We start from the raw sequence: 12,749 nt of genomic DNA on the forward strand, positions 1-12,749 counted from the left end.
TCGTCTCCGCCCTGGCCGCCCGAGGGGTCGTCTCCGCCCTGGCCGCCCGAGGGGTCGTCTCCGCCCTGGCCGCCCGAGGGGTCGTCTCCGCCCTGGCCGCCCGAGGGGTCGTCTCCGCCCTGGCCGCCCGAGGGGTCGTCTCCGCCCTGGCCGCCCGAGGGGTCGTCTCCTCTGTCCAGGCCCCTCGATGAACTGTCGTCTCCGCCCTGGTCGGCCGTTGGACTGTCTGTGTCACCCTGGCCCCCTTTGAGTCTGTTACCCCCTGTTTCTGTTTCCCTTCATGGACCTGGCCCCCCGTCCCTCCCCCTGATCCTCCACCGTGCCACCTCCCTCCTGAACTCTTGTTTTGTTCCGTGTCCTGTCTTGGAGTGTCTGGGAGCCACTCCGTAGAGGGGGGGTTATGTCACAGTGTCTGGTTTATGTTCTTTGGGTCACCACTAGATGTCCTCCTTCCTCACGGTGTCCAGCACACTCTTGAACTACATTCCCCATGATCCTTTTTATTGCACTCAGCTGTCCCTTATCACTGATCATTGCACTCAGCCTGTTTCCCATTATCATTGTCATTTCCCTGTGTATAAATACCCTGCCTGTTTAGTGTTTGTTACGGAGTCCTTGTTGTATGTATCACGCCACTTCAGAGTTCTGTTCTTGTCTGTTTGTATTGTTCTTGTTGGATTGCTACTTTGGTTTTGACCCCTGCCTGGACTGTTATGAGATTGGATTACCCTAATAAATAATACTTACTGCATTTGGATCCTATCCTTGTTTTCTACGTGTGGATCGTGACAGAAACTGCTCTTCTTGGGGTGGTTAACAGTGGTGTGAAGTAACGAATTACAAATACTCACATTACTGTAATTAAGTCGTTTTTTTCAGAAATTGTACTTTTTTGAGTAGTTTAAAAATTGTGTAATTTTACTTTTACTTGAGTATATTTTAAGTTATGTATCAGTACTTTTACTCCACTACTTTCCTTCTGTTTGTGGTCGTTATTCGTTACATGCTTGTTTTAAAATTTTATTTTTATCCATCAACGTGATTGGATCGAGTAATCAGTCTCGTGACTGTCGTCAAATCAAATTCTGCATAGAAAACTTTAACTGCTAGCTAGCCTATCTGCTGTTACTCGTGGCTGCTGTGGAAGTGCATTCTCCAAGCATCAATTCAATAGAGATATCAGCGTCTTCCTCTAATATGCTAAGGTACATTTCACATTTCTGCTTATTATTATTTATTGATTTGATTTAATTTGATTTAATTTTAATGACCACACAGCCAGGCTGGTGGAATTTGTTTTCAGTACAGCTCTTTAGTACAGATTCCAGCATTACATTAAACAATAAGCATTAAACATACAAAATAACATACATATACACAGGGCTGGAGTGGGGCCACTTTTCAGCCCGGGAGTTTCAGGCCCAAGACCGGCCCACTTTTTCCATGGTGGAATTCTAAATTAGCACATTTTCTAAATTGGATAAATGAAGCAACAGTTCAGCTCTTACTATTGTGTAGTTTGTATTAATAACAAATAATGTAAAGGTTAAATAATAATTCACTTAGACTTTATAAGCAATTGCGACTTTATTTCACACAATTCGGACTTTATATTTCGCAATTCTGACTTTATAACGCGACTTTATATCACAATTCTGACTCTATATCTTGCAGTTCTGACTTTATAAGAAGCTGCAACTTTATTTCACGCAGTTCTGACTTTATATCTTGCAATTCTGACTTTATAAGAAGCAATTGCGACTTTATTTCACACAATTCTGACTTTATATCTCGCAATTCTGACTTTATAACACACAATTGCGACTTTATATCACACAATTCTGACTATATATCTTGCAGTTCTGACTTTATAAGCAATTGCGACTTTATTTCACGCAGTTCTGACTTTATATCTTGCAATTCTGACTTTATAAGAAGCAATTACGACTTTATTTCACACAATTCTGAATATCTCGCAATTCTGACTTTATAACACACAATTGCGACTTTGTATCACGCAATTCTGACTTTATATCTCTCATTCTGACTTTATAACACGCAATTGCGACTATTTCACGCAATTCTTACTTTATATCTCGCAATTCTGACTTTATAACACGCAATTGCGACTTTATTTCACGCAATTTTGACTTTATATCTCGCAATTCTGACTTTATAACACGCAATTGCGACTTTATATCACGCAATTCTTACTTTATATCTCGCAATTCTGACTTTATAACACACAATTGCGACTTTATTTCACGCAATTTTGACTTTATATCTCGCAATTCTGAGAAATAAAGTCAGAATTGCGAGATGTAAACTCGCAATTGTGAGATAAAAAGTCGCAATTATCTTTTAAAATGTTTTATTCTGTGGCGTAAAAAAGCTTCCATACCTCCTGGCCTCTTCCTCCCATCCATCCTCCCTGACGTGTACCGTTACGGTAGGGCCGGCCCAGCTATCGGTAGGCGCCGGCGGTGCCGCGGTAGCCCTCCTGAGAAAACGTTTTGGAAAAGACGGACTATGGACCCAACCAACAGGAGGGGATGGGAGAACTCCCTCACATGGTACAACCCATGCAGAGGCTGCGCGCTGCGGTGTCAGAATGCGAAACGTGTGTGGCCTATGCAACTAACGTGACATTGAAATGTGAAAAAAAAAAAAAAAAAAAAAAAAAAAACCTTTCCTCGACCGGCCCAAAAGTGAAGCGGCCCACCGGGAATTCTCCCGATTCTCCCGATTACCCACTCCGGGCCTGCATATACATACAGACAGACACATTAATACATGATACACAATACATAAGGTTGGCCTATCTACAGGGACTGACATTTGATGTGAGGTTGGGGGTATTGTGTACAGTGTAAACTAACTCAAGTGCCGAGTTCATAATTCGGTGAATTCCCGCTCCCATTTACTTAATATATTATAGAGACGTGCGTCGCGATCTGTGCACTGCTGTCTCTCCCCGCACTGTCGCGCTCGACATGCAGGAGTCACTTGGAAAAGTCAGCAGCTCGTTGCGCGTGGTGCACGCTGTGAAGGTGTGTTGGGGACACTCTAAAACTGTGGAAAAACACATTCTGTACTGAAATTGGAGGACCAGATTCAGTATGCAGTGCACATTATGAACCGTGGCGTTAACTTGACCTGCGTTTCTGTCAGTGCGTGACTACAGCTCAATAATAAACAACATTTTTTGATTGATCCATTTCATACAATCCGCCTTCATTTAGCAAGTGCACTTGCGCAAAAACATTTGTTGTTGTTGGGGATGCTGCTGATAAAACAGCTTCGCCAAGACTACAAAGAGATGCATTTGTCTGTGTGTTTTGTTTCTTTTGTAAAAGTTTCCCCGGATATAGGCTACTTCCCTATTTAATGCATAATTTTCCTTACAAATTATATTATCAGCATTACAATTTGAGTAAATATAGCTGTGTAAAATTTAAGGGATGATGCCACCCTTCTAGAACAATGTGCATTTACGTTTAAATTGTAACGTATTTAATGGCATGGAATTACAGTGTAATTAGTGTTAGTTCACAGCTTTTTCAGTTGAGTGAGGTAAACTGATAATATTAGTGATTCTCATTTCTTTATCAAAACACAAAAACTGGTACCGTTTTGGAGAGAAATTGGGTATTTTTCATCTCTCTATTTACCCCATCTCATGGTGTGTGATGTTTAATGTGTAAGTTGCAGGTTAACCACCACAACCAATTAATGTGTTAAGTGCTCAATATGTATATATGTAAACATTTCTGTCTTAAAATGCGTTAAAATAACATTTATTGGGGTTTTTTCAAGGTAGCGCGTTTTTACAGCAACTGGGTGATGACGTCATAGAAGGAAGTTGCAACCATACTCCGCTAGACTTCTAGTGTTTGTGGCTCGATTATGGAGAACGACTGGGAGACTGAGGAGGTGGGAAACTAGCGTTGTCAAAGTACCGGTACTTCGGTACTGAAAATGTGACGTTACCAGCATTTCTGTAGTACCGGGTATATTTGGTAACCAGTAATAGCTGCGTTAAGTCGCTTCCATGTTTATCTAAGCACGGGGCTCCAGACTAACTTTTATTACTATGATGAGCACTGTAGCCGATATATACCACGAGTGTCTGTGTATATTAAACTGCAGAAATACTATTTAAATATTAACATTGCATGTTCTTTGTCTCTGTGTGAATGAATGGCGCAGATGCGCGGTGTCATTTACCTCACACACACACACACACACACACACACACACACACTGAAGCACGAGTGATGCGCGCGCTGTTTTCAGTCTAGGTGCTGCCAGTCACGATATGATGACATGATGAAATTCATCTCCAGAGCCACTCTGAGTCATTTTACCGTTTCATTTGAGAAAAACTATCGTCATATCATACACACACAGGTCAACGGTCTTCACGGCAACCCGTCAAAATAAAAGTTCGGTTTAACTTTGCGTGCATGCTGCCTGAACCTGTTTGTTTTGCGAATAGCTTACTCTCATTTCAGGCGGGATCACGGTCCTCTTAAAGCCAGCACACACGATTATGTTTACAATTGAGTTATTTCAATATAACTGCTAGCCTACTTGCCATTAGACTACAGTAACTCTAGGCTTGGAGTTCCTCTTATGACGTCACGCCCAGCCTAGTGGAAGGGAGAGGGAGTGCTTAAAACCACTAAAAAGTACCAACTTTTCATATTGTATTCAGCATTTTGGTATGAAAAACATACAAAACAGTGGTGGGCGGTTCTTATCTTTATGTTTATTGCATTTTCTTTGTGAAAAATTTTACCTGCAACTTACACTTTAACTATTGTATGAGTTTCTAAAGGTTTTTTTAATTCTTTGCACAGTTATGAACATTGATATTTTATGTGCAACAAGCATGCTCAGGCTCAGTGGCCTTACGCCTAATTTTTAATGTTGTTTTTTTTTTAAAACAATATGATTTAAATGGTGATGAGTGTACTGTTTTGATGCATTTTAAAAAGATGAATGATATATATTCTTCAATCTTTATAATGTGAATTACAGTATGTACAATGCTTTTTTACTTTATGAATTGTAGTGCACAGTGTTTATTTTAAGGGGGTAGAATCCACAGCTCAGTACTCAAACTCATGAGTACTTTTAAATTAGCTACTTTTTTTACTCTTACTCAAGTAGTTTTTTGGACAAGTACTTTTTACTCTACTCGCACTACATTTTTTGGAATGTAATGGTACTATTACTTGAGTATGTTTTTTCAGTACTCTTTCCACCACTGGTGGTTAATGACATTCTTCCCTTCATGGATTCAGGGTTAATAAACAAGTGCTGGATTTGACACAGTCTCCCATTAAATACTCATATCTCGCCTTAGTGATATCGGCATCACTGGTTCAGCTCTTTCCTGGATCATTTCCTACATCAGCGACAGAAAGTATTATATCACTATAGGTCACTGCTCCGCTTACACTGGGTGTTCTTTAAGGTTCAGTTCTTGGCCCACTACTGTTCATCATTTATCTATATCTACTTGGTGACCTCATATACATGCATGGACTTAAGTTTCATTGCTATGCTGATGACATTCAAATTTACCTCACCACCAGCTCTAATAGAGCATTCCTTGCCCGACTCACTTACTGCATGTATCAGGGTTATCAAGCATTGGATGTCCCCGAATTTCCTCAAGTTAAATAATAACACAACTGAAATATTGATGATTGGTTCTGCTGCCTCAGTCAAAAGGATGGACCGGTCCTTTGATATTGACGGGGTTCATGTTAAGCCTTCTTCATCCATCTGTAACATTGGTGTTGTATTTGACTCAGCTCTTTTTGCTCTCATATTTCTTCTATTGTTAAAAACTCTTTTTTCCATTTTCGTAATATTGCAAATCTTCGAACTTCTCTATCTGAGGCTGACACCTTAATTCATGCATCAATCGATTACAGTATGTTCTCACATCGACCAGGCATTCTGCTCACGTTACTCCTCTGCTCATCACTGGTTACCCGTGGCATCACGTATTCACTTTAAGATATTACTTCTAACATTTAAGGCATTAAATGGTCTTGCACCTCCATATCCATCTAATCTACTTTACTCCTACCACCCTGCCCGGTGATTGTTTAAATGGTGATGAGTGTACTGTTTTGATGCATTTTAAAAAGATGAATGATATATATTCTTCAATCTTTATAATGTGAATTACAGTATGATCACTTAGATCAGCTGAACTTTTTTTTTTGTCCACTGTAGGTGGAAGTTCATTTAGTGTTAATGCTCCTAAATTATGGAATTCACTACCTCTTACACTTCGTTATATCTCATCTATGGCTACCTTCAAGACTCAGCTAAAAAACATATCTGTTTAACCTGTTAACCGTTGCCAGTGCGCGGGCGCACTGAAGCGTTTTTTTTTATATATAGTTCAAAGTTACTATCATATTTAATGTTATACCTTGACAAACTATACATCATTAAAAAGATATAAGACTTAAGTTTCAGTATTTGACCACTATTGTATTCTGAGAAACTTATAGCGACAGTTATTTCTTAATTTGTGTCAGGAGTTATGAAATGAAAAAATGAGTCGATACCTTTAATATGAATTATGTGCGTCAGCCGCTTTCATTCATAAAAAAACTCCCGTGCTGTCGTCATGACAGCGATTCACAAAACAACGTCCTTCAGGGCTTTTAGCTCAAAAATGTGCAGATATGGAGAAATATTGATATTATCATAGGTTTACATCAGATTTCTATAGTCAGGAATAATATTTATTGAATTTATACCCAAATGCGTCGATGTAATCATTATGAGCGCTTGAATACTCTGATACTGTGTTTTCAATTCATACCAATAGCCTGAGGGCGCTATATGCACAATAATAGTCCATATATGGAACATGAAGAAGAGCCATGATCACGTGACATTCCAGGACGTCACTGAGATAGATATCATATAAAGGCTAGATGTCTTAAGGCGGAGTCACTTCCGGCATCACCGGCGGCCATCTTAGGACAGGGCTCTGTGAATTAAGGTGAGTGAGCAGCACGCACACAAATCCTCTTATCTCGCTGAAATCTGGACGGATTTACAAACGGTTTGGTTTCTTACAAACGTTATTAACGTGGCTATAATTCTGAATGCTTAAACATTTTGAACATAATTATTCATATGTATGCAGTATAATAGCTACATCTCTGACGTTTATAACAAACCAAACCGTTTGAAAATCGGTAGAAAATTGAGCAAGTTATGGTTATTTAAAAGTACATGCACCATGTTATGAGTGAGCGAGCACCCTGTCGTAAGATGGCCGCCGTGTGCGGATGTCGAGCTCCATTGGCCAGCAGCGCGGACGAGACATCTAGCCTTTATATGATATCTATGGTCACTGATACACACAAAGCTACAGAGATCGCGCTGTAACATGCAGATAAAGATGTTTTGAAGACAATAAACACGATTGCAACGATATTTGAGTTACCTGTGTTTTTCAAGCCATGCCAGGTATTTTCATAATAATAGATTATATTTATAATGTAATGCTAATATAGATTATCATTTTGCAGAATACTATACCATAGTATATTTTCTGTCTGATTTTTTTATCTGAAGCCAAATTAAATCACAGAAGATTATTTAAAATACTCGACTTGCGTTATAAAGTAAGTTTGGAGCACAAACATGGTTTTAATCTCATAAATTGTCGTGTATTGATGGTGTGCTAAGCTAACATGCTAGCTAGCCCTAGGTGCACCTGCCACTAGCAGTTATACTTTTATGATTTTTTGAATGCTTACTGAAATGTTTCTTTATTTAAGAAATCCATTTGATACAGTTTAAAATGTGAGGTGAACTTTGAGAAAAGAAATTAGGGACTGAAACCCCATGAATAGACTGTGAAATGCATTTCTAGATTGCTACAGTGCCAACTTCAATTTTATTTTCATGAGGATGTTTCATAAAAAATAATTTCTAATAACTTTACAAAACTTTGAAGCTATTTATAACAATTTTTTTCATTATGACAATAATTAATTCTACATTTACAATAAACTGCCAGGTGTCAGCTTTCAAATGAGATCATACTTGTGCTTTTAGTACAAAGGGTTCATGAACTGTATCTGTTTCAGTTTGGGTATGTCATTTCTGGGGATTTTTCAAAAGTGGATTTGCAGCTTTAGCCTGGTTCTACCAGACTCTTGTACATTTCATTTGTACAGAGAGTCTGGAATCTCTCCATTGAGAAACGTTTACTTCCTTGTAGGCGGGTTCTCTGTTAAAGTTCAAAACTATTGGATCTGCCCAGAGTCACTCAGGATCTGCCATAGCCAATCGCTAACGTGTGGTCGTGACGTATGTCATGCGCCGAAACCGTCCGGAAACATTTACAAATTCTAAATGTATATTTGACACTAAGGACAGTGATGTATTCAGTCAACTGTCGAAGCTGGGTCTAATCATTAACAATACGCCGCTGCGGTCGTTTCGGATCTGCCGCAAATGCTGTACAGTGATCACCAAGCTACTACGCGATACGGAAACAACTTTTCTGCCTCCTTCACTTGGTCCTCCATTAGTGCAACAAGAGGGGAGACGACAACAACTACCGGCTTTGCATCCCTATCGTTCACCTTAGCTAACTCATTCACCACTAGAACTGCCATGGCAGTCATTTTGACCGTTTTGAATTTTATATCTGCAATAACTTTGTTGAAAAAATAAATACAATCCTGCTGGTACCTGACTTTTCCTAAAAGTGTCTGTATTTTCATTTAAAATGTTTTTCATATAAATTACCTATGTAAATTACACATAAGGCAAAAAAACAAAAACAAATGAACATAGGCCTATTTACCTATTTCGGCCATAAACGGTCATATTGACCGCACTGAATTTCGCGGTATTATTATACCAATATACGCAACAATAAAATGTGGTAAAAAAATACACTAAACATATTCAACAACAAATCATTTAAATGTAATGATATTCAGAACAGAACAAGAATGAAAAAATAACTAGGCTAAAGCCAAAATGAAATGCTTTATAAGCGAAAGTGAAAGTAAGCGGCGTTAGGCTCACGTAACTCTCTAATTAGAATCAAAATGTTTCAACATTTGCGATGTATTTGGATGCTAAAATATTCTTTATCATAGGCTTTGAACTTCACTCACGTTCCAATATCGACGGAAAAAATCATCCTCTTCACACGCATAAAATGGTACGAATTGTAGCCTACTAGTACTGAGAAACAGAGCAGTGGAATTTTTATATGTTAGGTTGACTATTTTATTATTATATTTTATTATGGCTATAACAGGCTGCAATGCTGGAATATGGTGTGTGTGTGTCGGCGGGCGCGGGCGCGATCGAACAGTGGAAACATGAAAACATCTCCGTCATTTTGTTCAGGGCATCTACGAATATTATTTATTTATAAATTATAATTAAACTTGTTTAAATGTACAGTTTGGTGTTGTTTTGTTTTTAAAAGACATCCTAATACAATAAATGCATTAATCTCTCAATTGGGGATTTATCATTAAAGATATAGAGTTTTGAATAGCGATCAAAATGACCGCTTGCGGCAGTTCTAGTAGTTATGGAATTCTGGCACTTCTAGTGCTAGCGGAGTGAGCTGGAAAATCAAACTTTTCCCGAACCCCGTGGGGAGGAGGGCCACAACATCATGGCCACCAACAAAACTTAGCAAACATTGTTCTTGCTCCGGCTTTAACTTCTGTAAATTCGGCAGTTTTGCAACAACGCACCGAATAGCTTTTCTCACGTCTTTCTCCGCTGCCATTACTCCAACTCAAACTGACCCACTACATCAACGTCATCGTTCTCAGCCACTCCCTCTGTTCGCTGATTGGTCCTACAAAAAATTGGTTTCTGGAAACCTAAGAATATACAGCAGTCCCAGACGTAGTACTGAAGTAAAATGAAATTGAGCGGAAGTACGTAGGAGGGCGGAGCCAGGCTATTGCAGCTTAACAGGTTAACACATACTTTGGATAATGTGGCTATATGTATCCTAATGGGTTTGCAGTGTGGATGTGTAAATGTATTGTAATGTACAATGTACAGTGACCTTGAGCTACAGAAAGGCGCTATATACATAAAACTTCTAAGTACCTCAAAATGTTGAGTTGACAGTTTGGATTATTCAGTCCAGCAGAGAGCAGATTCACTCCTGAATCCTGCAGGTCATTGTTACTCAGGTCCAGCTCTCTCAGGGGTGAGTTTGATGATTGTAGAACTGAAGCCACAACTTCACAGTTCTGATCAGTTAGATTACAGGCTGCTAATCTGAAGAAAAAAAAGGAGTACTCTGGTTATAACCCTCATGGAATAAAAATATATATTCATACATTTATGACCAATATATAAACTACTTTAAATATATTGAAAAATATATGAAATAATATATTGCGTTAATAAATTACAATATAGTATATACAATATATAAACTATATTTATTATGTTACACTAATGTGTATTCACCTGAGTTACTTTCACTCAGTTGAGTTGTTTCTGCCACACAAAGTAATGAGTTGAGTTTGTGTGTAAAGTTAATTACTTAAGGGTGCAATGCTGAAAATATGTAAAGTCTAATTGGTAAAAACAAATTGTTGAGTTCAAAACTCTAGATTTGATTTTTTTTCAGCCACCCCTATTCATCAACCAATCAGATTCATGCATTCAACAGCCCCCTGTAGGATACATTTATATAAAGCAGACATTATTATTAACATTAATTAATGAATGAAAGTCAAACTCAAACCTCAGTTTGTTGAGTTGACAGTTTGGACTCTTTAGTCCAGCACAGAGTAGCTTCTGTCCTGAATCCTGCAGGTAATTGTTACTCAGGTCCAGCTCTCTCAGGGAGTTTGATGATTGTAGAACTGAAGACACAACTTCACAGTGCTGATCAGTTAGATTACAGGCTGCTAATCTGAAAAAAAAAAAAAAAAAAAAAAAAAAGTACTCTGGTTATAACCCTCATGGAATAAAAATATATTTTCATACATTTATGGCCAATATATTAACTACTTTAAATATATTGAAAAATATATGAAATAATATATTGCGTTAATAAATTACAATATAGTATATACAATATATAAACTATATTTATTATGTTACACTAATGTGTATTCACCTGAGTTACTTTCACTCAGTTGAGTTGTTTCTGCCACACAAAGTAATGAGTTGAGTTTGTGTGTAAAGTTAATTACTTAAGGGTGCAATGCTGAAAATATGTAAAGTCTAATTGGTCAAAACAAATTGTTGAGTTCAAAACTCTAGATTTGATTTTTTTTCAGCCACCCCTATTCATCAACCAATCAGACTCATGCATTCAACAGCCCCCTGTAGTATACATTTATATAAAGCAGACATTATTATTAACATTAATTAATGAATGAAAGTCAAACTCAAACCTCAGTTTGTTGAGTTGACAGTTTGGACTCTTCAGTCCAGCACAGAGTAGCTGTGTAATCAAACAAAGCTGAATTTGTTTGATCAAAATTACAGTAAAACTTGTAACATTGTGAAATAGTATTACAATTTAAAATATTATTTGACTACATTTCAAAATGTAATTTATTCCTGTGATGTCAAAGCTGAATTTTCAAAATCATTACTTCAGTGTCACATGATCCTACAGAAATATGAAAACAGTTTGCTGCTTAATATTTTTGAAACTATGATACATTTTTTTCATGATTCTTTGATGAATAAAAATTTCAAAAGAACAGCATTTATTTGAAACAGAAATCTTTTGTAGCATTACACATGTTTTAAGGTCATTTTTGATCACTTTACTGCATTCTTACTGAAAAAAAATTCTGACTAACCAACACATTTTTGAAAGGCATTGTACATTCAGTAGGTCATCATTATTGCAATATAAACACTGTCAGAGTGATCAACAAGGTGTCTCTTCATTTACCAGTCAAAGACAGAGCAATGTTCTGCTATTATGTTTACTCCGTGCACTGTCAAGATCATCATATCTGTCGTGGTACCGGTCTTTGCAGCAATTATTTTACCGCAAATACTGCATCGCACGCTGTTGGCATCAAGCCTGAAATGTAGAAATGTAGAAAATGTAGCCACACTTTTGATCGACTTTTCCACATCTTTAGGGTGTTGTGTGTGTGTGTGTGTGTGCTCGCGTCTCATTGAGTATGTGCGCGAGTTTGTGTGTGTATGTGCTCGCGTCTCATACGAGTATGTGCGTGGAGAGTTTGTGTGTGTGTGTGTGTGTGTGTGTGTGTGTATATGAGTATGTGCGTGGAGAGTTCCGTGCGTCTCGTGTGTGTAGATTTGTGTATGTGCTCGCGTCTCATACGAGTATGTGCGCGGAGAGTTCGTGTGTGTGTGTGTGTGTGTGTGTGTGTGTGTATATGAGTATGTGCGTGGAGAGTTCCGTGCGTCTCGTGTGTGTAGATTTTGCGTGTATGTGCGTGAGCGACTTTAGGTGTGTCGTTGTGCATTTAATATTTGTTTGAGCACTGATGTTGACGAGTTAACCCCTTAGGTTTCGAAATCTGGTACCGAACAAGTCATTTTTCGATACTCAATAGTTTCAAAGCAATTCGGTCGGTACCTAAAAAGTATCGAACTCGGTACACAGCCCTACCATTAAGAGCCAGGGGGTTAAACTTTTGAACTTGATCGTTGCTGTAAATTGTTCTTATTTTGTTTAAATATTCATTTATTCATTGAGTCCT

General features: G+C 38.1%; 1 protein-coding gene across 3 annotated transcripts in view; it reads right to left on the reverse strand.

Moving 5' to 3' along the window:
* The window catches only part of LOC311079578 (uncharacterized protein), a 447,200-nt gene that overhangs the window by 231,612 nt on the left and 202,839 nt on the right, over positions 1-12,749 (reverse strand). The window contains exons 6-7 of one of the 3 annotated variants that reach the window (XM_084109136.1): positions 10,796-10,966; positions 10,147-10,320 (exon numbers count right to left, since the gene is read on the reverse strand). In XM_084109136.1, coding sequence (XP_083965262.1) covers positions 10,147-10,320; positions 10,796-10,966 — 345 coding nt within the window. The remainder of the gene's footprint in view (positions 1-10,146; positions 10,321-10,795; positions 10,967-12,749) is intronic. The other 2 variants (XM_084109138.1, XM_084109135.1) reach the window with 2 other exon arrangements.

The sequence above is a fragment of the Abramis brama genome (assembly GCF_963993115.1).
Source record: "Abramis brama genome assembly, chromosome: 1".
Taxonomy (NCBI): Eukaryota; Metazoa; Chordata; class Actinopteri; order Cypriniformes; family Leuciscidae; genus Abramis; species Abramis brama.